This window comes from Odocoileus virginianus, chromosome 28 (assembly GCF_023699985.2).
Source record: "Odocoileus virginianus isolate 20LAN1187 ecotype Illinois chromosome 28, Ovbor_1.2, whole genome shotgun sequence".
Lineage (NCBI taxonomy): Eukaryota > Metazoa > Chordata > Mammalia > Artiodactyla > Cervidae > Odocoileus > Odocoileus virginianus.
The window spans coordinates 33,055,821-33,082,635 of record NC_069701.1 but is presented as its reverse complement, the minus strand read 5'-3'; the positions used below and the strand labels follow the sequence as shown (position 1 = coordinate 33,082,635).

The 26,815-nt window shown below is 53.5% G+C and overlaps 1 protein-coding gene across 1 annotated transcript; it reads right to left on the bottom strand.

The window, feature by feature from the left end:
- Window positions 1-338: 338 nt before the first annotated feature.
- Window positions 339-21,942, bottom strand: CD5 (CD5 molecule). The gene is made up of 11 exons (XM_020913368.2): window positions 21,814-21,942; window positions 10,478-10,516; window positions 8,688-8,999; window positions 8,178-8,240; window positions 7,593-7,925; window positions 5,042-5,335; window positions 4,248-4,373; window positions 3,494-3,547; window positions 2,300-2,419; window positions 1,675-1,766; window positions 339-805 (listed from the first exon to the last, which is right to left on the bottom strand). Exons 1-10 carry the CDS (start codon window positions 21,863-21,865, stop codon window positions 1,678-1,680), a joined length of 1,482 nt encoding a protein of 493 aa, XP_020769027.2. The 5' UTR covers window positions 21,866-21,942; the 3' UTR covers window positions 339-805; window positions 1,675-1,677.
- Window positions 21,943-26,815: the final 4,873 nt, after the last annotated feature.

Sequence of the window (26,815 nt, the reverse complement as noted above, 5' to 3'; positions counted from 1 at the left end):
AAACCCCACACTGGCTAGAATTTACTAGGTGCCCGCTCTGTGCAGGGCCCTGTGGTGGCCCTGGTGCCCTTCAGGCTTGACAGCCAGTGTCCCTGCTCTCTGTCAAGCGAGGGCCCAGATGGAGGGCTGGTGATAGGCTCTGGGTCAGGCGGCCACAGGCAGCCAGGGCGCCAACACACATGCTGGCTGGCAGCTGCTGTGCCGTGCTAGGTGGTCCTGTGTCAGGAATGAAGCCCTCCAACCACGAGGCTGCAGAACCCCCCGCCCCCAGTAGGTGCCCCTTCCCACTGGCACCCCCAGAGGGATCCACAGGGGCAGATTGAGCAGGCTGGGCAGGCTTTTCCAGGAAGCAGAAAAAAGCATTATTTACAAAAAACATATTAAAAATACATGAGAGAAATCAGCCCTCCCTCCCACCACCCCCCTCCAGGTGCAGGCATCCTGTGGGTCCTCATGGGGTCAGAGTCTGAAGAGAGAGCCGATGTCCACAGACGAGGGAGGGGGCTGCCCAGGTCTGGACCCTGTGTGTCTCTGCCTGGGAAGGCTGCTTGCTTCCAGACTCTGCCCTTTCACAGCTTCCACCCGTGGAGGGGCCAGCTGAGCCATGCTGGGGTCTTCCCGGGGGCTGGTGAAGATGTGAGGAGATGTCAGAGTGGACCTGCCTCTGCAGGGCAGTGGGATGTGTTGGGAAGTCCCGTCCGTGGTCCTGCCGGGCATGAAGTGGGACGTGACATCCAAGTGGTGACTGCAGAGGATTCTCGGGATGAAAAGTCTGGCCCTTAATATTTGTTCCCGGGTCCCAGATCTGTGGGGTGAGAAGGAAGTGTGTTGGTGGAGGGCACCTCATGCTCTGGGGATGGTTCAAGGAGTTGGGGGACAGGCCCAGAACCCCCAGCCCAACATCAGGGACAGTGGTTTTGCCCTCCTTCTGGGGTAAGTCAAGCAGGACATTTTCAGAGGTGCTTTTTTAAAACCTCAGGTATATACTGATTTACAATATTATATTTGCTTCAGGTGTACAACATTGTGATTCAGAAAGTTTATAGATTTTAAGGAAATCAACCCTGAATAGTCATTAGAACGACTGGCTGCTGAAGCTGAAGCTCCAATACTTTAGCCACCTGATGCAAAAAGCCGACTCATTGGAAAAGACCCTGATGCTGGGAAAGACTGAAGGCAGGAGGAGAAGGGGACAACAGAGGATGAGATGGTTGGATGGCATCACCAACTCGATGGACATGAGTTTGAGCAAGCTCCATGAGTTGGTGATGGACAGAGAAGCCTGGCGTGCTATAGGCCATGGGGTCACAAAGAGTCGGACACAACTTAGCGACTGAACAGCAACATGATTATTATAAAATATTGGCTCTCTTGCTGTGCTGTACAATACACCCTCGTAGCTTATTTCTTTTATGCATAGTAGCTTGTGCCTCTTAACATTCCTCTCAGGGGCTCTTTCATGTGGTCTTCCCAGATAGAGTTTAAGGTTCATGACCCCGCTGGCTCAGAGGGTCAAATCGGCTCCCACCACCTGAATTGCTGATGCTTACGTTCCCTTTACAATAGCCCCGGGGCTCAGCGCTCGTCGCCCCACCCCGTTCCTGGATAGGCAGGGTGAGCAGACCCAGGGGGACTTGCGCTTATGCCCAGGACTCTGCCGGGGGCCAGGCTCACCTCTTACAGCCTCTGAGCCCCGTGTAGATCATAGTCACTGTCGGAGGAGTTATCAGGCTGGGTGGAGATGCGGTGCAGGGCCCCTTCCAGAGCTGCAGAAAGAAAGCAGGCTGCATGAGCAGGCTTATCCCTTCAGGACACACAAAGACAGCCCCTCAGAGCCGAGGGCCTTTCAGGGCTCGGAAGATCACAGAGGCTTCCTGAGCTGGTGGCTCAACAGCCCGGCAGGTGTTGTGATCAAATCGGCTAGTGTCCCCTAACGATGCTGAGCGCCAGGCTCCCTGAGGCTTAATTGTCAGTGCCAGCTGGGGAGCATTCGATACAGTGCTCTGCGGGCCGCTGGTGGATGGCTCTGTTCTGCCTCGAAGAATCCGAGGGGCCTCATTTACTGAGAAACAGGTCCTTTGGGTCACAGCGGAGCTGGGGTTTAATGACATCCCGGCACATTCTTCTCTCCAGCTGAGGGGCCCGTTAAGGCTGTATGCCTTCCGTTACCTGCCATTACCAGTCATCAAAGGGGCAGTTTGATCCTCCACCCCACTCGGCCTCCCTTCTCCCTCTGGGCAACCACGTGGCCCTCTGTTCGGCCCTGGCATCATTCCTAGGGGTGCCAGCCGGTGCTTACCTGGATAAGCTGAGATCTGGGAGTTCCTGGGAGGCTGACTGTATTCGTTCTCCACGTGGGAGGCCGTGGCGTTCTCAACCTGGGACCGGACAGTCACCGTGTGGTTGCGATGGAAAGACACTGAGTAGGTGCAGGAGGCGGTGTCGTTAGATGTGTTGTTCTGTTCTCCTCCCTGACTGGGGCCTAGAGCTCCAGTTTCCTCTTCCCATTGTGTAACATGGGGATGGGGGGAGGGGGCAAGGACACCCAGAAATCCTTCGGCACATCCTTTTTGTTCCTTTCTTCCTGGGGATGCTTATTCTAGCAGGGCTCAAACTTTCATTTCTATTATTTTTTTACAACATTTTTGGCCACACCCCATGGCATGTGGGCCCTTAGTTCCCTGACCAGGGATTGAGACCACACCACGCATTAGAAGGCAGAGTCTTAACCACTGGACCAACGGGGATGTCCCAGCGCTCAGACTTTCAGAGCAGCTTTGGGTTGGCCAGCAAGCTGATTGGTGGGCAGGCCTTCAGTCAGTCAGTCCTCAATCATTGATCAAGCAGGGATTTGGGACATGAGTGATAGGGCAAATACGGTCCCTGCCCTCCTGGAGCTGAGCGTTTTTACCTTGTAAGAAAGACTTGACAACACAGTTGAAGGATTTGGCCTTCGACGTGTGAAAGGGGAGGATGTGGGGTGGAGACAGGAGGAAGGCTGTGGTTCTACCCACAAAAGTGCTCTGACTGTGGCCAGAAAGAAAGACGATGGGGACCAGGGGTGGGGGTTGGGTTGGCTGCATCTTAATGTCTTAAAACTGGCCTTGTAAAGTCTGCCCGTGATAAAGACACTCCATGAAAAATCTAGCTTGGACCACCCTTCTTCACATATGCCCGTTTTGGAAAGATGAACCATCCAAAAATGCCTGTGAAGGTTCTCTGACAGTTCTAAAGTTAAGAACTATGTCTAGCTTTGCTTAATTCACTGATTCCCAAGTCTCTTTGATCATGGCTTCCTCTTTTCTGAGTACCACCTGCTAGCCCGCGGCCACAGGCACATCTTAGATGAACACAGTGGAGTCAGACGCCATAGGTAGCCGCTGGCTCCATCCGCGGTCAGCAGTGATCCATGGCCCTGCTCCACCCCCTCCTTCCTGATCCCTGAGGATGCTGGCCCCGGCCAGGGAGGATCCTGCCTCCGGGGGATACTTACTGTTCTGGTTCATTCCCGTCGGGCCAATCCACTGGCGCTGCTTCTTCTGGCGGACTGGGTGACAGATGGCAAAAGGCACATCAGGATGCGGGTGGAAGAGTTGAGGGGAGGCATAGGGGAGGGGGACAGGGAAGGAGGGAGGAGGCAGCAGGTGCGTGCTAAGCGGCTGATTTTCCAGGAGAAACAGCCCAAGGTGGGTAGAACTAGAATTCAGACCTGGGAGGGCCGCCAGGGACCCAGCCAACACTGCCCACCTCTGGGCTTTCTCCCACCTGCCTCTCTAATCTCACAGCCTCGTCTCCAAACGATTGTCTCCCGAGCTCTGCAAGGCCAAGATGACACTAATGCATTTCCCGGGTCTGCCCTTGCCCATTCGTTGGATGGGGAAACATGCAGAGCTCAGACAGGAAGTGGCTCCATCAGCTGCAAAATGATGGAGCCAACCTGGGACACCTGTCTTCTGAGGTCAGACCCTCTGGACCCATCACAGTCTAAAGGATACCCACACCCTCCCTTGGGCCTGGAGTGGGGCCCCTGTCTGGGCCCCAGGTGTGGGCGAATCAGTGATTTTCCTGCTTGTTGCTTGGAGTAGAGAAGGGGGAGTGGGCAGGAGACGGAGGGGCGGGGCTGGGCGGTGAAGAGGATGGGCGCCCAGGCGGCTCTCCGGAGGCGGGGACCCTCCCCTGCGGGGCTGACGTGCAGCCCTCCCCGGCAGGGGCTTCAGAGGGAGGCGGCTCAGGGCACTGTCACCTACATTTCTTCACGACCTTCTTGTAGGCCAGGGGGCCACACACGACCAGAAGCACCGCCAGAAGCACGAGGGCCAGGATAATGCTCATCACGGCGCCGGCGCCCAGGCCCGCTCGGCTGGAGTTCTGGCCTGCAGGGGGCAGAGTGGGGTCAGTCCTGGCCCAGGGGCGGGCGGAGGGGAGTGCATCAAAGCTGTCCATTCGAGGGAAGCTCCTGGCTGGCTGACCGGCGTCCCCTAGGAATTGGCCAGCATCTTCAGGAGGCAGTTTTCTCTCTGGCTGTCTGTCCATCCATCTCTGAAATCCTCTGCTCCCTGTTCATTTAGCCACCATTTACTATCTCACAACTGATCATCCAGCTCTCGTTTACCACTTCTGCTATCAACTTTCCACCGTTTTCCAGATACTTATGAGTGATCGCCTTGCCTTCATCTACCAATAGCCGTCCACCCATCCATTTCTCTCTTTTGTATATTAGTCCATTACCATTAGTATATAGCAAAGGTGTACCCCATCCCTTGCTTTCCTAACATCCATCTGAAAAAGCAGAAGACGGAATAAGAGTCCTATTATTCACTAGCCTCCTGACAATTACAGCCAGTCTCCTCCTGATGGTTCCTGCTCATTGCTCTCTGAGCACGCTGTCCCCTCTCCCCACACTTGTCATCTCTCCATCCTGTCCTAGGTCCCTCTCTCTTTAGTCCCTGGACCTGTTCTTCAGAAATAATGCTCATTGACTGAGTCTTAGATCAAAAATCCAGAACCGCCCTCTACCCACCACGGACCATGGCCTACTCACATGTGACAAACACCCTCTTGCAGTGTGACCTTTTCTCCATAAGCTGGTGGCACCGGGACAGTATCCCCGGGGGACAGTAGAAGCCCCCCAAGGTCTTCTCGCTGGGGTCCAGCCCCTGGTAGAAGCTGACGTTGCCGCACTGCTGCTCCCGGCACACCTCCTCCCACCGTGCGGTGCCCTTGGCCCAGGAACTGTCGCAGAGCGTGCCCCACTGCTGGCCCTGGCGCACTTCCACGGAGCCTTCGCACGTGTCACTGCCCCCCACCAGGCGGCTCTGCACCTTGGGCTGGAAATCTGGGGGGAAAGCAATGGGAGGTGAGGTGGTGGGCTTGGCCGGAGCTCCCTGGGCCCCGAGCCTACATACTGGGCCACTGGGACCCCGTGACACTGGCCAAGTGTGGGCCCTAACAGGGCCCAGGTCTCGGGGGGGGGGGGGGGCTTGGGTACCATGTGGGACTGCCTTCCTTTCTGCCTTTCCCTTCTTTTGGCATCCTCTTTGGCATTTTCTCCATCAAGTTCTGTCCCTGGCACCTCTGGGCAGCTTCAGCAGCTTGGGCACTTTCTGTGAAAAGGCCAGCAGGGGGCAGTGTCCGTTGGCAATGCCCCCCAGCTGCCATCGTTCCCCACCCAGGGGGCAGTAAGGGAAGTGAGAAGTGAGAAATATGCTCCATCTGGGTCTGCTTCCCTCTTTGAAACATCCTCTCATTCTCTTGCTGCTCCCTGGGAGGTGGGAGGGCTTTTCAGAGAGGGGAAACTGAGGCCTGGGGATGAGAAATACCGTCTGCTTTGAGTCCCAGAGATTCAGAGCTGGGAACAGTACCCAGGAATCTTGCTGCCCAGGTCTCAAGCCTGGAGGGACTGGCTTTCATAAAAGGGCCTGGTGCAACAGAAAATCATTGATGTCTGCTTGTCCATTTGGCCTGGAGGCCCATGTGTGCTCAGGTCTGAGCGCTTTGTGATCTTACCAGCTGTGGCCAGTTGCTATAGCAACATTTATCTTCAAAGCTTCAGTAAATCTTCTACTCAGAAAAAACAAAAAAATATCAAAGGCAAGCCCTCTGGGTATGGCTTTGCAGGTTGTAGCCTGCAAGAGGGCTCAGAGCAGAGTGGTGGGTGAGCCTGTGAGCCAGCCAGGTTTTTTCCCCTCCTCTGGCCGAGAAATCCTTGGGGACTACTTCTGCCTGGAGGGTGCAGCATTTTACTAATTCACACCATGAATCCAGTGTTTTGGGGATATTCCTGCTTGCAGGATGGGCCCAGTGTTCCAGAGCAATGCTTCCCAGGTTAGCGCACATGAACCCCTGAGACTTTGCTAAAATGCAAATCTTGATTAGTAGATGGAAGGTGAGGCCCGGGAGTCTGCATTTCTAACCAGTCGGATGAAGCTGCTAGTCCAGGACCACATTTGGAGTGTATGCATGAGTGTGTGCACACATATGTGCTCAGTTGCTCAGTTGTGTCCGACTCTTTGAGACCCTATAGACAGTATTCTGCCAGGCTCTTCTGTCCTTGGGATTTCCCAGGCAAGAATACTGGAGTGGGTTGCCATTTCCTCCTTCGGGGGATCTTTCCAAACCAGGGATCGAACTCACATCTCTTGCATTGGCAGGCAGATTCTTTCCCACTGAGCTACCTGGGAAGCCCTCCACACTTGGAGTAACCAAGGTTTATACTACAGACTCTGGAGTGATGCTACTTGAATGGAAACCCCAGCCAGTGTTCTGTGATGCTGAATAAGAAATTTAATCTCTCAGAGCCTCAACTTTCCCATCTGTAAAGTGGGGATAACAATAGCATCCACCTCCTAAGCCTGTTGTGAAAAGGATAGAATGCCCTGAATGGTCCCCAGTGTGATATAAGTGCTCAGTAAGTGTGACTTCTTAAAGTCTGGACTTTACTAGAACATTTGTGATAGGAGCTACTACCTGCTGAGGTCTGCTGTGCTTACCCTTAATTTGACCTCTGGTCCTTTATCCTGTTTCTCTACTGATCCTGGTTTTGGAATCCCCCAGCCCAGCCTCTGGGCTCCTGCCTCAGCCACACCAGCATCGCTAGTTTCTTCAGGGTGGCAGTGTATGACTCAGCAGCTTCTGCAGGAAGCCCCTGGGGGCTCCACTCTGCCCTCTCTACCTCCTATGAGTTACCATTGCTCCAACCTCATCTGTCGCAGTCGCGTAAACTCCCCTCCTGCAAGGCTGGTCTCCTCCAAGTGCTCCATCCTTCTTGGGCCCTTGACACAAGCCACGATCCATCAAAACCACCAAAAGACCCTGCATCCTCCTGAAAGTCCTGCCCCTCCCCAAGTGGCAGCCGAGGAAGCGGCACATTCGGGCCTGTTCTGCTTTACTTTGTGGAGATTCCCAAGGCCTCGGGTGTGCCACATCTCCACCCCACGACCGCCCTACCTCTCAGAGGCCAACGATCAGCTCTCCGTTTCCCTGTGTTCTCCATAGCACTAGTGCCCTGCGCTGCATGCTGGGGTTTCAGGAACATGTGGTAAGTGATGTGACCATGTGGGGAGGCCCGTGGGTCTCAGTCGGCTCCCACTCACCAGAACAGATGAGGCCAAGGGCTTGGCCACCTGCCTGGGGCTGCACTTTTCGGAAGCACTGCTCCAGGGAGGCGCATCTCGGGCTCTGGATCTCCCAGCGGATTGGCAAGGGCCTGTGGTCTCCTGGCTCCGGTGTCCAGGCTGCCTCGGTCACTGGCAGGGGCTTCAGGAAGGAGCCACACTGGAGGGCTGCGCAGATGAGTTGCCCCAGTTCCTTGATCTCATCCTGCGACTCGATGCCAATTGTACCTCCCAGGCCACCGCTGTAGAACTCCACCAGGCCAGCACACCGCAGGCCCCCGGGCTCTGCCACCAGCTGAAACCTGGGAGGTGCTAGGGGAGAGAAGGGAGGGGGCAGGGACTGAGCGCTGATGACCAGCAGCCAGACCTTCCTTGCTCTGTGGTTCTAATACACAGAGGAACGAGTGACTGGCTGATGACCGTAGGAGGTGGTGAGGTCCCAAATGTTGCATGGAACATACGCTACAATTTTTCATGCTTACTTGAAACTCAAACGTAAACATCCTGTGTTTTTATTTGCTAACATCCAGCACCCTACCCCCAGAGCCCTCAGAATCCTTTTACCTGTGGGCTCCGGAGTGGTTGTGGGTGGGGAGGTCGTGGGAGGAGCTGTTGTCCTCGGTGGCTCTGCAAAAAGATGCTCTTGTTAAGGAGAGGCCTGGGCCCCTGGAAGAGGAGAGGGTGTGGGGAGAGCTGGGGGCAACTGGCAGTGTTGAGAAAGAACTGGAAGTCATGATATAAGTACCACAGGCCCCATTAAACCCACTTGACCCATACATTGTATCTAAGCCTCCTGAGAGTGCCAGCCCATTTTACAGTTGGGAAAATAGAGGTTAAGAGTAGACAATGAAGTTAGCCATTGGCAGAACCAATTCCTCTACCTTTTCTCCATCCCCAGACAGGGGCCAGCACCCTCTCTGCTCTCCCCTTCCTGTTCCCCACAAGTGCATGTTTCTGAGGGGGTGGTTGTAAATCGGTGATCCCTTCCACCTGCTTGCTCAGGCTCCAGGTCACAGGCATGGGCAGGGAGGCTGCCCAGGCCTAGGGAACCCACTGAGCCAGCTAGTCACCCACCTAAGCAGATCAGGGCCAGAGGCTCCACCCAGCTTCCCTTGCTGCGACTGCAGTTGGAGAAGGACCCCAGCTGTCCATGGCAGATCACGAAGTTCTGTAATTGCTTCTCTGTGAAGTGACGCAGGGGAGAGAGGATGAAAGGGTCCCCGCACTGCAGCTCCTGGCACAGCTTTGAGAACTGCTTGGGATTCACCTGATGGAGTGAACGCTGGCCCCAGCTCTGGCTTTGCACCGGGCGCCACTCTCTGTCTTGGTAGACCTCCAGACGGCCCTGACACCGTGAGCCAGAGCTGCTTAGTCTCACAGGGAGCCCTAGGAGTCAGAGAGATGGCAAGTTGGAGGTCAGGCTGGACAGGGTCCTCCACAGGGGCCCCTCTCTGTACCCTCCCCACCTGGGACCCCAAGTCAGCCAGGCTGCCTCTACCCACGGGATCCTCCCGCCAGCTTTGCTCCTCCCGTGAATTTCGTCCTTGGGGTCGCTTCAGGGACTTTCCAGAAACTCTTGCTGGTTCTGCTCTGGTTCCAGCTGCTCTGGTTCCAGCTGCTCTTGTTCCTCCTTAAAAACCACGTCCAGGAGGATGGGGCTCAAGACCCAAAGGGAACTTGGAGCAGTGAGCAAGGAGTTCTCAGCACCCACTGCCCAGCAGAATCGCTCCCCACCCCCCACCTTGAAATTCTCTTTCGATAGACCCCAAATAGGGCCCGACACCTGATTTTTTTACTTTTAAAATTAGTTTTATTGAGGCATGATATCTCTACAGGGGCATGCACACATTTTAAAGGCATTGTTCAATGAAATTTGACAAATGTATACATGCTTGCAGCCCCGCCGCGCTCCAGTCAAAGAATTTTCCCATCACCCAGAAGTTCCCTTGTGCACCTTCATAGCTGATTTCCCCAAATCCAGCCTCAGGCCGCCAGTGATCTGCCTTCTGTCACTAGAGATGAGTTCTGCCTGCTCTCAAATGTGATATACGTGGAATCATGTGGCAGGTCCCATCTGGCTAGCATTTGGAGTTAGCATGTCATTGCAGGCTTCCAGGTCCCAGTCCAGGGACTGCCAAGGACCCCACAGCCCCTTCTGACTACCTGGTAGCTTCAGGAGACCCTCTTGCCACATTTATCTCTAAATACATTCAGCCTGATATTATCTTAGGACATGTGAAAAAGAGAGGTCTGCGGTGAATGGAGCCTGGGGACTGCTGGATTTGAAAATGCTTAACAGAGTTCCTCATTGCAGGACTTCTCAGAGCCTTTACCAGGCTATTGTCCACTGTCAGGCTCTAGGGTGGGATGTAGTTTGGCCTATGCTTTGCCCAACGAGTTCCATGGAGCCCTGTTTGGGAAACACTCACCTCTAGGATTAAAGTCCAAGACATTTAACACACATCACAATCTGGGGCAGCCTCTCTGCAGCCTCTGCTGCAAACGTCTCTGGCCAGGGAGCATCTGGCAGGACTGGGTAGGAAATAGGACTTTGCAAAATGCATTTATGGGCCAGTATACTTTCTGTACACGATGAGTAGACTGTAATAATAGTTAGCATGAGAACTAGCATTTGCATGGTACTTTATGGCTGTCTAGGGCAGATCTCTGCAAATGGGCCTCTTTAGGGTGCGTGAGTGTGTGTGTGCATGCATGCATGCATTTGCATGCGTGTGTTTGGGGTGTATTCTTTCTCTCTCCCTGTAAGGGGGGATTCACTCTGATGAAAAGATGGTAGGTTCCCCTACAGCCTGGTGGAGTTGCAGCCCTGCTCCCTGACCCCTCTCCGCGCGGCTCTTCCTTACCTTGGTCCTCCACCTTGAGCCCTCCGAGGCAGGAAGTGACTGCGGAAAGGAGAGAGGAGGGTCAGGAAGTGAGGTCTCTCCCCTGCTCCCGTCTCCCCACCTCACCTCTACCCGCAGCCTGATCAACGGCCTATTCTGCCCCATGCCGCCGTCATGGGGTTTGGGGACCGGGTTTTCACACTGAAGGTTGTAACCCTTAGGTGGGTCATGAAATCAATGTTGTGCATTGCAAGCATCAAGTTTCTTTCTTGCTTTAAAACTTGACTTTTTCAATGAACATGTGACATTGATTTTCTTCTAGTGCACGGTTCTAGGACTATGAACATACACATAGATCTGCATGATCACTGTCACCATCAAGGTGTACAGTTCTGCACACCCCTCAAAGATTTCCTCCTGCTATTCCTCTGTAGTAATATGCAGCATGGCAACCATCGACTTTTTAAAAATTGTGTAGCAATGCAACCATCAACTTAAAAAATATTTTTCAAACTTTCGACAGCACCCCATCTTAGTTCCCCAACCAGGGATCGACCCCATGCCTCCGGCATTGGAAGGTAGAGTCTTAACCACTGGACCCACCAGAGAAGTCCCTACAACCCTGTTTTTTAAAAAATTAAATGGACGAGAATAAAGAATGTCAGAATGCATCATGTTTTGTGAAAATAAGGCTCAGCTTTTGTGCGCTGGGTGTCAATATAAAAATATTCTGAGTGTCACTTTCAATTAAAAAAAAAAAAATCAAACATCTTAGTTCTAGAGAGCTGAGAAACGAGCCAGCATGGGAACCTAGGACATTTTGGTACTTTTTAGAATTCCCAAGGCAGGATAGAAATGAAGCAATTTCTCTTCAACTGCTCCCAGTTTAGGAGGAGGAAATCGGAGATCAAAGAGGCAGTGGGACTTGCCCAAGATCAAGCAGTCAGTTGGTGAAGGAGCCCAGTGGACACGTGTTTGGGGAGAACTGGTCTACCCTTTGGCCAGGCTCCTGCTTGGGCTCCTTCAATAGGAATGTGGGCCCTGGGAAGTCCCACTTCCTCCCAGCCTCATCTGGAAGGAGCAGGTGGTCCTCCACTTGTGGAGCAAGCGGTCAAAGCAGCTAATCATCAGCCTCTTGGCAGAGCAGTTCATGGATGACTCAAGGGTAGCTGGGAAAGGTTTGATATGGGTGGGTACGAGTGGGATAGCACACATGTGCAGCCTCCAAGCCCACCCTCCACATTTACTGCTGGGCTTCATCAGTTGTGGAACAAGTGGTTTGGTTTCTGTCTGCCCCCGGGGGCTCGCTTCTCAACTAGGAACTGGGGACACTATTGGGCCAGGGTGGGTACTTTATATAGAAAAGGGCTGTGTTTAAGTTGCTTTTGAGAGATTGTTGCTGGCTGTAAAAAAGCCTAGTTTTGCCTGAGTGTTCTGAAGCTGATGGTAGAATTTTAAAGGAAGTCACGCCCCACCAGCCTGCCCTCTCTCCCAACCAAGATTCCTTGCAATGAATGACTTGGCAGCCTGTGGTAAGTTTCATCCATCCTGGCAAGAGCCCACCATAGCTGTCCTGAGAGTCCTGGACCTCAGAAAGGGAAGGTATTTCTAATGCAGAGACTGTGTCAGGCCCAGAACTCTGTTCTCAGCTGGGAGAGGGTTGACCAACTATCAATCCTCCAATCCACTGCAATGGGCAGGATGGCCGCAGGAGGACATGGTGAAGACATTTGGCTCACTTGGTGACGAGGAGGCAGGAGGCCCTTTGTTTTGCTCTCACCTTTCACCCCTGACCTCTTACCTCCCTCGATGCCAATTCCCAGTGGGAATGGGGCCGTCTACTTTTAGGGAGTCATTTCTTTGGCTAAACCCTGAGAGTTGAGGCAGCTTGAAGTGGCATTAATGAGAAGAGGGGACCTAAAGATCCACCCTTTGGTGTTCAATGCTGCAGGAAAAGTTTCTCAGGCATTGAGGCCTTTCGCGGGGTCTGAGTAAGACCTCTGCCACATACTTGGCCCCTCTGAGCCTCAGTTTCCTTGTCTGAGGCATGGGAGCAAGAAAGGGACAAGCTTTATAGCAATGTCATGAGGATGAGATGAAGCAATCTGTGTGGAAGCCTTGGCCCAGGGCCTTCCTGGCCAGCATTCTCTATCCGGCATTCCGTGCTCAGATCTGTTGTTGTTGGTTGTGGAGCTGGCTGGGCCTGTGGCCCAGGTGGGTGGACTGCAGGCCTGCCTGGGGGTTTTCCCAGGGGGAGGGGTCCATGTCTGGATGCTTGGAGAGCTGGATCACAGGGCTCGCCGCCCCCCTTTCCCACCTGGGAACTTCATATTCCCAAAGTCACCACAGCCAACCTTTGTTAACAGCAGCGACCAACTACTGAACACCTACTGTATACTCAGCCCTCGGGAGGGTAGTTCCTTACAGATATGGTTGTTCGTCTTTCACACGGCCCCACAATGTGAGCTGAATATGTGTTCGATATAGATGTCTGTTCGGGGTGACACCACTAGATCCTAGATTTGGACCACAAGTCTGCCTTCCAAACCCACCTCTCTGCTTTCTGCCACCGATCTGGGCCTCCAAAGTGCCAAGTCCTCAGAACAGACAAACGAGCAGAAATGGACATGACCTAGATGCTCACCCTGCCGCTGGAGCCTCCAGACCCCAAAGCCCCTGAGGGCAGGGACTGGGCCTGACCATCCTTGCCAGTCTCACATGGAACAGCCAGAGAACATCCTCAGGAAAGGCTGCACAACCTGAGAACCAAGGACAAGTCTAAAAGAGAAAACGCCCGGTGGAGACAAGGCATCTATGTGATCCAGACCTTCACCTTCCTTCTGTGAGCCTGACTGGCCTCAGGGGAGCAGCATTGCTTGTCACCATCACTGTCACCATCATTGTCACCATCATCACCATTGCCATCACCACTATCACCCTCACAACACAGTCACCATCACCATTGCTGCCACCATCACCATCAACATACTCACCACCACTGTCGCCATCACCGCCACCTCTACCATCACCGTAAACACTTCTATAGTTCGTACTTTCTCCCAGACATTTTTATACGTGATCTCTCTCAAACCTCACCACAGCTCTGTGAAGCTGGCACTATTATTTTGACCTTCTCATTTTATAGATGAGGGCACGGAGAGATTAAATAACCTGTTAAGCAACTGGTGAGCACTGGGGCCAGGACTCCAAGCCAGGCCACCTGGCACAGTGTCTGTGCTTTTGACCCTGGGCTGAGCTGCCTCCCTTCCCTTCAGTGGAAGCCTGTGCTGGCCTGCTCTCTGTTTCACTGATTCCTGCGTATTCCTGGCATGCAAACCTGATGAAAAGGAGTGAATTTTTAATCCCCTTCAGTCAGCGAAACAGCCTATGGGAAGACTTTCCCTGCTGTGTGGTCTTGGCAAATCACTCAACCTCCCTGGGTTCGGTTTCCTTGTTTGTAAAGTGAAGACCTTAGATTCCACCCTCCCTCACCTTCCTTTCAGTTCCAACTTTCAGGATCTATAATCTCTGGTTCCTGATGTATCTCAGGCACAGGCAGGTAGGCGTGGGCAGGTGAGATGCACGACTGACTGGGAGGCTTCCTGGGTGCTGCTTCTTCCTGTCTGTCCAGGGATCTGCCAGCTTTTGATTTGTTCACAACTTATTTTCATTCTTTCAATTGCTCCTCACAGGGGCTGGACCAGCATCCTCCTTCCCTGAACCCTGCAGACTGTGCTCAGACCCCCTCCCTGGCTACACCTTAGCCTGGCCCCTGCTTGCAACCAGAGGTCCAAGGCTTTGCTGCAGCAGCAGCAGAAGCCTGGGGACCCTGCAGACCATAAGGGACACTAGTCATGGAAGCATCGCACCATTCCCCAATCCATCATCTACCACCACAATCCGAGCAGCCAGGGCCAGGCCCCTTCCTTCCCGTGCCAACCTCTCCTCGGAGCCCCCGCTATTTCAGGCTTAGATTGGCCGAGCCAGGGAAAGCTTGGGGTTGAAAAAGCCAGAGAGGCAGTAGGAAGGTTTTTTCATGCTCCCTGAGCTCCTCTCCTCATTTCTGCCTTTGCAGAGATTTAGCTGTTTAGACCCTGCTGCCCTAAGGAGGTCTCGGGTGGGGAGTAAATGAATTTCTGAAAGCAGCTCTGAGACTTTTATGCACTCATCCCCTTTCTTGCTTCTCCACTTGCACCCGTCCCCTCCCCCCGCCCCCCATTCTGGATGGTTCTCTCCTTGGCTCCCTCTACTACAACACTTTGAGCTGTATCAGGCCACAGATGAGTTTTATTTTCTCAGCAAAGTATTTCAAAAAATGGGGGAGGGGAACCCATTATTTTTAAAAGTTTCTTTTTGTTTTCTTTCTCCTCTTCTTCTTTATTTTTCGGCCTCATACATAGCATGCAGGATCTTAGTTCCCTGACCAGGAATCAAACTTGTGTCCCCTGCAGTGGAAGCACAGTCTTAACCACTGGACCACCAGGGAAGTCCCTTGCTTTTCTTTTTTATAGAAAATCCCAAGATCGAGATATTTTTGAAAAACCAGTTTTCCGTCGCTCAGGCGGTAAAGAATCTGCCTGTAATGCAGGAGACCCGAGTTCAATCCCTGTATCAGGAAGATCCCCTGGAGAAGGGAATAGCTACCCACTCCAGTATTCTTGCCTAGAGAATTCCATGGACAGAGGGGCCTGACAGGCTACAGTCCATGGGGTCGCAGAGTCAGACAAGATTGATTGACTTAACTCTGTTTCTGGTCATGAGGGGCTGGCTGCATTGCCGTGAGCCCAAGGGCAGTCAGTTCTATCCAGGTTTGCTAGCGTCCTTGGGGCACCCTACTGTCCCCCTGCATCTGGAGAGCCTCAGCTCCAAATATATGATGGTTTCTGCAGCGAAACATGAATTTTCACACCAAGTGGGATGCGTGAAGATTATAAATAGTCTCCTATTCATTCAGGTCAGGATTTGCAGTGTATGCATTTGCTGGAAATTTACAAATACTTTTTGGAATTGCAGATGCAAGCTGGTGGGCCTGTATTATTGGTTCCACTTTACAGCAGAGCCTGAACTTGGCTCAGGCTGCTGGCTTCAGAGACCGTACCCTTGATGCCGGCCTCAGACACACCCGTGGGCCCTCCTGGACCTGCGAGCACCTCTGCTCACAGCCCCTATGTACTGAGAAATGGAGGCAAGAGTGAGGCCCGTCTTGGGGAGCCCTGCCTTGCGAGGGTCCAGTGGGCACGGGGATCCCAGGGAGGCACTGGGATTTCACTGGTGATAAAAACAGGGACAGCCATCTCTTATACCATGTAGACCCCTGGACCAGGGTTTTACACGGGAGACCCCATTTCTTCCCTACATCCTCAATCATGGGGTCTTGCCATCACTCTGTTTTCCAGATAAGGAAACTGACAGACCAATTTAGTATGGTTAGGAAGTCAGATGTTCCCTTTTTTCCATTAACAGTGATTCCCTTTAATGGTCTCTAACATTCTCATCAATTTACAGCAAACACAGTATGTCCACTGCCTTTGGGGCGCTTTCTGTGTTTTCCTTCCCTCGGCCTCTGATGAGATGCTGGGTCAGGAGACCAGGAATCCTGATTTTCTGACACGACACTTGTCACTGGAGCCCTGTTAATCTGAATCTGTATCAGGGCTTCAGGGAAACAAAGATCACAAAGGGCCAAAATTCTGTTTCTCTGGTGCAGCATCAGATGAAGGGTTGGTTTTTGATTAGAGGACTTTTTATGTGCAAAACGCTCAGAGAATCACACAGGGCTCATGCCAGGAGAAGCCTGGAGGCTGGAGCCCACAGAAGGAGCAGTGGATTCGGGTCTCTAATCTCACCCACCCAGAGCCTGCGCCAACAAGCGACAGCGAGCAGCTCCTGGGCAGAACGGCCCTCGTATCTGAACTGTGATTCCACGCTCTCCTGGTGGCCTTGTGTGTCTGACTGAATTTGCATGAGTTTCACACTTGCTGTATGTGGTCCCACTGTCACACGGACCAGCCCTCCTTTCTTTTCAGAGCCTCACTTACTCCAAAGCCTGCACAAGGACTCGTCTTTCCATCCACAGCCCTGTGAAGAAGGGACGGAGCCCATCTCTACTCTCAGATCAAGCAGCTGATGTTCAGAGAGGCTGAGCGACTAGCCCAAGGTCACACAGCTCGCTGGTGGTAAGGTCAGGACATAAACCCCCATGACCATCACTTGACAGAGCCCTATGGGGCTCTACCACTGGGAGACCCCAGAGCCTGCTGGCCCCGAGGTACAGATGGGGAAACTGAGGCCAGAGAGAAGGAGGGCTTCACCCCATAGGGGTGTCTGTGGAACCCTTGTTGCCTTTGCCGACCATCACCAATTTCCCATTCTGTTCCCACCATACATCTCCCAGTTGTGCTCCCAGGGAGAAGGGAGTACCAGGGTTCCTGTGGGAATGTGAGGGTCAAGCTCCCCAGGGGTACACAGCAATGACAGGGCAGGAGTGGTGACAGCAGTAGTTAGAGGAAGTAACACTGGGCCACGGCCCCCACCCTGTCTGCAATTCAAAGCCAAAACGAAGTCTTTTCTGACACATTTGGTGGGAAGGTATTTATGCTTTTAGTGCACAAATGTAGTTGCACTGCAGAAATGGGAATGTGTTTGATTACAGCGTGTCGCCAGACATCCTTGTGTGTTGTGAGCACACAGCACATACACAACAGTACTTTCCACCGCCTGGAAAATTCTGAGTTTCCAAACGCATCTGGCCAGAGGTTCAAGATAACGGCTTGTGGACCTGGAGAGGTCCCGTTTCTCTCCAGGGTGCTCAGCACCCTTTTTCCTTGGCTTGGCCCCAGGTGCCTCGAGTTTGTTGGAGAAAATGCCCCGTCCTCACGGAGGCCTTCACGGCTGCCCTGCCACCAGCCTACATGTTCCTGCCACGTTCTTTCCTGGGCCCGCATGGTGCAGTGGAATCACTCACTTCCTACGTGCATTTTCTCAAATGTGATCTTCTTATGAGACCCACTGCACCCTCTCTGGGTACAGCACAGCCCCCACAGCCCCTAACCCCCTACCCCAAATCACTCCTGACCTCCTACACTGATATAATCCTTGACTTATCTTGTCTCTTGACTATCTCCCCATCACACCTCCGACTACAATGTCAGCTCCAGCTGGACAGGAATTTTGAGTGTTCACTGCTGTATCCCTGGCACTTAGAATAACAGGTGCTCGATAAATACTTGCTGTCTGAATGAACGAATGAACCAGATTTAAGGATAACAATTATCCTTTGAGATGGGCACAGTGGTTATCTCCATTTTATAGGTGAGAAGGCTGAGTCTCAGAGGCATGCTCCTGTCATTTGTGAGTGATCTCAAAGACATCAAACCCGGTTCTGCATTGCTTCAAAGCCCCACTGGCCTTTGCACATGTGCACGCACAACACAGGCACACATATAGTGCGCACGCACACACACACACACACACAAGCTCACAAGGTACCCACATGCATGCACATAGAATAGGCATTCAATCCATTTTGTAGGATGGCAAAGTCCCTCCGTCGTCCCCTGGTTGCTGCAGGGAAACCCCTCTGAACTGTTGGCACAGGACTGAGTGACTGGAGGGATCAGTGGGGGCCCTGAGCTCCCAGGTCCTCTGCTCCCCGCTGGAGGTGGGGAGCTCGGGGCTTCTGGGGGCCTGATTCTTTGCACTCAGAGCCAGCAATGGCCTCAGCTCTGCAGCCTGAGACTTCAGACCAGGTGGCAGGCTCTCAGTGGGCGCCCCATCTCCCCACCTCTGCTGTGGACATCCAGCCCCTCTAGGCCTGTCCTGCTTGTTGCCTTCACCCTCCACGTGCCCTCTGCCTGGATCACTCCTCCCACTTTTCCCTTCCTGACTGGATGCTTCCATCATTCAGGTCTCAGATGAGACATCATCTCATCAGAAAGCAGCCCCTCAGACTGGGGGCCCCGTCAAACGTGAACCTGGTCCCAGAGGCTCAGCAGTTACTGTTTCCTTCATCACACTAATGACAAAATTCAGAAATTTGTAAAATTTTGGTTACTCCCTCCATAAGGGGGGATCTTGTCCGGTTCACTGTTGTATCCCCAGAGCTTTACACAGAACTGGACACATAATAGATGCTCAATAAATATATGGAGATGAAGAAATGAATGAATCATTAGCCAGAACAGGAGGATTGGAGGACAGAAAGCCTGATCGCTAGGCTCAAGTTTTCCCCACTGGGTCCTGCCTCACCTGGTTTCTTGTTGACTCTGATAATAATGATAATAATAAATTCACATAATAAACAATAAATAATCTTTATGATAAATTATACAATAAATTTATATATTTATTATGTATTATGTATACATAGGCTTCCCTGGTGGCTCAGATGGTAAAGAATCTGCCTGCAATGCAGGAGACCTGAGTTCAATCCCTGGGCTGAGAAGATCCCCTGGAGAAGGAAATAGCAACCCCCTTCAGTATTCTTGCCTGGAGAATTTATTATGTATAAATAATACATAAGTTATATAATTATGTTACTATACAAATTAATTAGTTATTACTATTAATGCTTACTGAGCACTTACTATACAAGCTAATGTTCCTATTGAAATCTACATTCATCGATTCATTTAATCCTTACAAATCGCTATAAGACAGGTGCTATTATCATTCGAGTTTTGCCCAGGAGGACACTGAAGCTTACAGAACGGGTCCATAGTCACCTAACTGGCAAGGGAGGAGACCAGAATTCAGACTGCTGAGTCCGTGACTTTACCACACCTTAGTGTCAGTTTCTGGAACCCTGGTGGCTAGACCTGAGTGGCTGGGTAGTGATCAGAGCTGCCTCCACGCCCCACCTGCAGCAGGTGAGCCCCCGGCAGGTTGAAGCTAAGAGCAGCTGTGGAGGAAAGCAGGCCGTGGTATCTCCATGTACCAAAGGTCCCCGAGCCACGGGCACAACTTTGGTGGCCAGACAGGAGGCCGAAGCGTCTCCAGGGCCCTGGCATTGGGCCATCTCTGCTTAGAACAGCTTGAAGGGTCCCTGTGCTGCTTGCCTCCAGCCCAGCCCAACCCGGGCCTAGGTGTTCCCAGCCCTTGGTGGCTGCCTGTCTGCTGGTGGCAGTCATGTCTTGCGGCCATTTTCCTAGTCGCGGGAGTGGCTTTGGTGTGTCTTTGCTCTTGGCCGGGGCCACGGAGGGGCTCCCTGGGAGCAGGAGCGCTGGGCTGGGGGTGGCTCTGCAGCTCACCAGCTGCTCCTCCTCGACCTCAGTTTTCCACACTGTAAAATGGGGCAATGGACCCTGCTTACTAGGCTGTTTACTAGGCTACCTGCTTACTAGCCTGTTGTGAAGCTTTCAGAAGAAAATGGCTTTCAAAGTATTTCTTAAGCTGTGGTCCACTGAACAGTGGAAATGTTTATTATCCATCAGTTACACCCACACACATACACACTGGGAACCCTGTGCTCCTGGACTTCCGGATGGTTCTTATACTCTGGTGAGGGCCCTGCCTTTTGGACTCTGGGCTCCGTTGGGCCTGATCCTGCCAAGAGCCTTGCCCCTGATGGGATTCAGGGGGAGGCCTGCAGAGAAGGATCCCACCCCCACCTTCAGCTGGGAATTTGGCCAGACCCTTGACCCAGTGGGGTCAGAGGCCACAGGTAAGGAATAGGTTGGGGGCGGTGGTGGGGATTGTGTACTTGGCCGCTCAGTTGTGTCTGACTCTTCGCCACCCCATGGACTGTAGCCTGCCAGGCTCCTCTGTCCCTGGGGGTTCTCCAGGCAAGAATACTGGAGTGGGTTGCCATGCCCTCCTCCAGGGGATCTCCCCAACTCAGGGATCGAGCCCAGGTCTCCTGCATTGCAGGCCGATTCTTTACCGCCTTTACCTCCGCCTTCCCTGAGCCACCAGGGGAGGGGGAGGCTTAGGACCCTGGTTTTTGGAATCTCCAGGGCCAAGGAGGCCACAGCAGCTGTCAGGAGGGTACTGGAAAGTAACCAGGGCCCATCCCTCAGCCTCCACCCTGGGGACAGAAGGCACTGCATCTCCTGCAGATCCAGGGAAGAACAGTCATGAGAATATGTGTGCACATGAGCCATCACCACATGCCCGGGAGGAAGGCAAGTTACATGCAGAAGCCATGTTTTGCTATGAAAACACACACATGTACTCACACACCTCTCACACACATATTCACACATACACACCCTTTTCTAGGAGGGACTGAGGTGCCCCGCTAAGCAAGCTATGTCCCCTGAGTCCTTTCCTCCTAAACTGGGAAGCTTCAAGCTGCCATCTGTTCTCATCTGTTCCTGTCCTGAGTCAATCACCTCTCTCAACTGCCACACCTTCCAAACCCTTGAGAAGTGGTCAGATCTCACCCAGTTCACCACCTGAATTTTATAAATAAGGAGGTAGAAGCCTGGAGAGGCTCAAGTCCTATCTGGGCCGTATAGGGCCAAACTTAAACCCCAGAGTTCAGACCACAAGTACACTGCTCTCCCCCGTCTCCCGCTTGCTCAGGATCCTCCTCATTGGCCATTGTCGGTGATGCCCCAGCGGCAGGCTCCAGTCCCGAGCTAGTGTCCCAAGACCTCAGGGATGGAGGGCTGCCTCTTCCACCATCTCCCCTCCGGCAGACAGGAGGCCCCAGGCTCACCCACCCCAAATCTTATCCCCAGCCAGCTTCTCCAAAGGCCCCAGATCATTTCCACAGTCAGCCTTGGGTAAGAGTTAGGAAGTCCCTCATCCAGGTCTGGAGTGACACCAGACCCAGTGTGAGCTCACCTCTGGCTGGGAGGCCTGGCTGAGGCCCCTGGGATGAAAACAGAGCGACTAGGAACTAAGATTTATGTTTTTGACATCTGCTCAACTGCGATCCGTTCCCCACTCGGCCTTGGCCTGCCCTGTCCAAAGCATCACCAGAATTGCCCAGGAGACAGTGAGTTTTCCTGTCCCTGGAGGCCCCCAAGTAAAGCTGGACACTCATAACGCAGGGGTGAGGGTGGGTAGCTGCAGAGGGAAGCCGGCATTGAATGAGAGCTGGACAACTTGAATTCTAGGCTCAGAGCCTGATCTGAGGATGGATTCCACCTGGAAGGGGACAATAAGGTCCCCAACCCTCCAAAAGTGCAAGAGAGAAGGAGAGGTAGGGCCTTTGTGGTGGGACAAGCAGGACCCAGAACCAAGCTGGGCCTGGGGGATAACACAGGGATCCTGGTGGCCCCAACCCTCTGTGATATTCCAGAGAGGTGACATGCGGGCCTGAGTCAGACCGAGGGATCTGATGCTGACATCTTCTCCCTTGTACCCCGAGCCCAGGTACCCCCGGCAGACGCCCCAGAAGAGGTACTCACCCAGCAACTCCAGCAGGTACAGGGCGGCCAGTGGCGGATGCTGAGACCCCATGGGCGCGGCCTCCTCCTGCCTCAGCCTCCACAAGCTCAGCGCCCAAGTTGAAGTTGTCTGGCCCTGTGTCTCCCTCTCTGGGAGGAGAGGGCGGGGCAGACAGGGCTCAGGCAGGGGTGGGACAGGGGAGCAGGCAGTGTGGGGCCTGCGTCACCCCTGTTTGAAGTTGAAACTGTCAACTTCCTCCTCGGTAAAAAACCATCTGCCCCAGTTCGATTAGCAGTCCTGGTCTCTGCCAGCTTCCTGCCCAGGGTACCTGGGCCTGGGGCAGTGCCTATGGCCTGGGGATGGGGTGGGGGGTAGAGCGGTCCTACACCAGGCTGAAGGGAGGGAGGCCTGGGGGGACTGAGGGGGTAAGGGGGCATAGCTCACCAAGTGAGCTCTTAGCTGTGCTGGAGTGACGAAAGGAAGGTGGTGGACACTGCCCCAGTCCTTGCAGCAGACTCAGTGATGAAACACCCCACCCAACCCTCCATCTCTGTTGTGGGGATGAGGTGGGAATTGGAGGTGAATCCCCACAAGTAGCATTTTATGAGAAAGCACAGGAGAGGGATCCTCCATGGACGCCATACTTGCATCAGGCTGTGTGTGGATGGTTCAATCTCTGTGTCAGTGTTGCTAAAATAACCCTCTGGCTGTTGAGGGAAAGGCAGGCTGGCTGGCATTCTGCAAAACAGATGCAGGGAAGGGCTCAGCCTCTCCAGGGCCTAGGCTCAGGTCCCTCACTCCAGGATTGGTAGATGGAGCCCAGACCTGGGCTCCTTGGGGCTTCTCACAATCTGGGCCATGCCAGGCGGGGGCAAAGCGGTTTGGGGACATGACCGTAGCTGAGTGTGAAGAGTTGGAGGGTAAGTGTTGGAGATGGGCCTCCCAGTACCTGCCCCCTCTGGCCCCCACCCAGCACCCGGCTGTGGGGTAGGGCCTCTCCCTCCCTGGGTTCTGAAGTTTTCTCAGTTCCCAGCATGCAACACTCCCCCCGTCTCTGCTAACATGGGACCGGGAGGGTGCTGGGAAGCTTTAATCCATTCCCCACAGGGAAGGATTGAGGTCTGGGATCAAGTCCTGTTATAAGTGAGATTGGGGGGCACACTCACCTCCTCACGTAGGATTTGGAGGTGCCTCCACACCTCCCCAGAAGCGACACGGAGGCATCAGCCAGCCCTTATCTGGCTCTGCAACCCTTTCCTCCCTATTGCACCCCCTCCTCCCCAGCCTTGCCATCCATCCTTCCTGTCCTGTAACTGGAAATCCCAGTTACAAAACCCTTCCTTTAGTTGGGTTTCTTTATCCAACAAATCATTTCCCCAGGCTAAGCACTGGAAGGGCTTCCTCCGTGGCTCAGATGGAAAAGAATCTGCCCGCAATGCAGGAGACCTGGGTTTGATCCCTGGGTTGGGAAGACACCCTGGAGAAGGGAATGGCTACCCACTCTAGTATTCTTTCCTAGAGAAGCACCAGAGACACAGACCTCACTCTGCTTACATTCCAAGGACCCACCCTCTGGATAATTTTTATCTTAAAAACGATGTTGGGAATTCCCTGGCAGTCCAGCCGTTAGTACTCCACGCTCTCCCTTACAAGGACTCCAGTTCGATCCCTGGTAAGGGAAGTAAGATTCCCACTGTGGCTTAAAAAAAAAAACAAAAACACTCCATGTTTAAGAAGCTTTTATTGGTCACACTAGTGGTGTGTATTAAGTGGCCTTCATGGTTCCTATTTCCACACTCAGTTGACACAACTGCAGCCCAAAAGGGAGAAAGAGGTTTTTTTTTGTGCACCTCCCCATGTCGGGGGCGTGACCTCTTTTAATCTTCCCAAGCACTATGGGGAGTGGGTGGAGCTACCATTTCACAGAAGAGATAGGTAACTGAGGCTCAGGAGGTAAGCTACTTGGCCTCAGGAGGTTAAAACTAAGATTTGAACCCTCGTGTATTTCACTCCACAACCTTTGCCACTACCCTCCACCCGCATATACCCAAAGAAAGCAAACAAAAAATTTGGCTTTTTACTTGATCTCAGAGTCTTCATTACAGACAACGTTGTGGTTTTTACTCTTTCCTGTTAGTCTTTGGAAAATTGAAAGCAGTGCAGTACCTCGGGTAGCTCCCTGACCCTGTCCCTGTGGAAGCGATCCTCACACCCCTAAAGCGTCCATCCCCTCCCCAGCCGCGCATCTACAGACGCCCCCCTCTGTCTCCTCCAGCCCCTCCCTCCGGCCGCCCACCCCCTCGCTCAGCCCCCCTTCCACCCCTCCCAGGCCTCCAGACCCGCTGTCCCGGCTCAGACCCCAGGTCCCTGGCGGGAGTTTCCTGTCCCCAGCGCCCGTACTTTCCATGACACAAGAGGAAGTCGGCTGAGCCGGGGCTGGGTTTTCCAGGCCGCCCGGCCCTGGGTGGAGGCCGAAGGTGGGGGTGAGGAGGGGGTTATCACCCCCCACCCCCCACCCCAGGGCCGTGTCAGTACCTCGTCGGCCTCCGCGGGAGAAGCGCCTGCCTGCGCTGCCCGGGCCCACACCAGGTAACCTGTGGGGCTGCGGGTGTCTGCCCCTCAGTCACCCAGCGCCGCCTCAAGCCCCTCCGAGCTCCCGAGCTCCCCAGCGGCCCCCCAGGATTTGCCCCTCTTCGCCAGGGCAAAGGGGCCAAGGGGACTTGGAGGAGAAGGGGGAGGAGCGGAGGGCTGGGAGGGGGAGGGGCAGCGGGAGGAGACGAAGGATAAGTGAAATGTGACTGGTGCATAGTAGGACTTCAGAGCTTGTTGAATGAATGGATGGATCTATGGGGTGGTACCCAAGGACCCGGAGATGGCCCGGTGGCCAGAGGAGGCGCCTCTGCTCTGCGCGATGGGCGGGAAGAACCCCCGCATGTATTTGTTTGTTGAATGACTCAGTGACCTAAATTCTTGAAAACCTGTTCTTGGCAGCCTGGAGGGGAGCTGGGGCCCGGGAGTGGAGGCGGAAGGGTGGGAGTGGAGACAGTCTTAACAGCAGCTCTCCTTCCCCACCACCCCACCCCGCAGCTTTGTTCCAGTTCAATCAGATCTTTATTAGGGGAGGAGGAGGGGGAAGAAGGAGGGGCATAAGGTCTGATTCTGAATCTGGGTGGGTAACTGAGGTGGTGGAGGGGTCCCACCTCTGCTTCACAGGGTCACTTAGCGTCTCTGTTGGCTTATCTGCAAACCAGGGATTTGAATGATGCCAAGGCCCCAATCTCCGGTTCTAGGACCCCTGCCCCATGGCTGCACTGCCGTGGGAGCTGGAGGTGGGGGATTTCTCTGATCTGGGACCTGGACGGTTTGACTCTTTCTAGTGGGAAGGTGTCGTCGGGTGCCAGGGCTTTACAGGAGGAGCAGAGTGCAGAGAACCCAAGGTTGCCATGGACAGGGGTGTGCTGGCCCCATAAGGTGGCTCAGTGTGTGTACTTTCCTGGAGTCCTGGGTGGCCATGCAACCTGCAGGGACAGGTCAGGGCACCCTCTCTCCCACCTTTCCCAGCCACATCTGGGACCTGGGTTTTGCCATCTGATGATACTGGTCTCACATCCCTGTGGTGAAACCTTGAGTCAAGGACTCAAGTCAGTTGCCTAAACTCTTCATCTGTAAAATGGGATGGTTTGAAGATGAAGCGTGTAATGTATATAAAGAGCATAGCACAGTCCTGGCTCCTGGTAAGGGCTCCAGAAACCAGAGTTGTTATGATGGTCGTTTCTGGGTGGAGAGTCTAGGGTTTAGGGGGCTCTGATGCCAACTTTCCATTTTGACTTGATGTGTGACCTTGGGCAAGTCATTTCCCCTTTCTGAGACTGATCATCTTGTCTAAGATGGGAGTAGAGATGAGCCCTGCATTACAGGGTTTCTGGAAGTTTTCATCATTTAATGACATGTGTGTGCATACATGCTAAGTCGCTTCATTAGTATCTGACACTTTGCGACCCCATGGACCGTAGCTCACCGGGTTCTTCTGTCCATGGGATTCTCCAGGCAAGAACAGTTGAAGAGCTTATAAATCCTGGCGCACTTGCTCCTCTCGGTGTGTGTCAGGCTGGTCAGCTCAGGCCCGGTCCACCCCAGCCTCTTGGGACCTATTCATGTTTCCTCATGGGGGCTGTGTGCCTGGAGGCTCAGCTGATGCCCTTGGATGAACTGACCTGCCTTTTTCACTCCCATCCCACTAGACCTGCTACAGGCCTCCCCGTGGTGGGTGTGCAAGAAATATCCCACAGCCCATGACTTGTGTGCAAATCACACACTTGGAGGACTCAGCATTCACGGTTTCTCTTTTGTTGTTCCTGTAAGATTAGACTTGTTCAACTAGAAGGCCTAGGTTTAGATTGAGAAAATAAGGCCACCTAGTAGACAGAGTAGGACAAGTGTTAACTGAGCCCATTTTTCCGCTGAAGCAACTGAGGATCAGAGCGGTTAGGTGAATTTCCCAGGGCACACAGCTAACAACAGTGAGATCTGGACTGAGCCCCCAGGTCTCCTCATCAGCACAGCGCTCTCTCTTTTCTCAGGCAGCTGCTTCCTCTGCCCTTTGAGGCCTTTTGCTGTGTTATAATAGATGGGGAGCCTAGGAGGTGGAGAGACCCTGCTCTGTGTCCTTGGCTGTGTCCTTGGCTGTCCTTGGCTCTCTTGGAACCTCAGATCCCATCTGGAAAATGGGCAGAGCAGAACCTCTCTGGATGGATGTTGTGAGGTTGGCTGAGTGCCCTGTGGGAAAGGTGCAAAGTGGGTCGTCAGCACAGTCGGCTTCACGGCACCAGGGTCTTCAGCTTGATAGGGCAACATTCAGCATTTCTTAAGTCCTGGTACTTGTTGGAAGCATTTCTGTTTCTTACTTTTGTTCTCCAACCCATCCTTTCTCTCCCAGCACTGGCACACAGCTCTTTATTGAATGAATGAATGACAGGGAGGCTTTGCTCATGGGCACAGGAAAGAGACTGTCCAGCACACCAT

Excerpts from the sequence above, each read along its gene's own strand:
- CD5 (XM_020913368.2), bottom strand. The coding sequence starts at position 21,865 with ATGGGGTCTCAGCATCCGCCACTGGCCGCCCTGTACCTGCTGGAGTTG. Across the intron at positions 5,336-7,592 it reads CCTTGGCCTCATCTGTTCTG|ATTTCCAGCCCAAGGTGCAG; the intron begins GTGAGTGGGAGC and ends CTTTCCCCCCAG. Across the intron at positions 2,420-3,493 it reads GACGGGAATGAACCAGAACA|TGTCTTTCCATCGCAACCAC; the intron begins GTAAGTATCCCC and ends GCACCTACTCAG.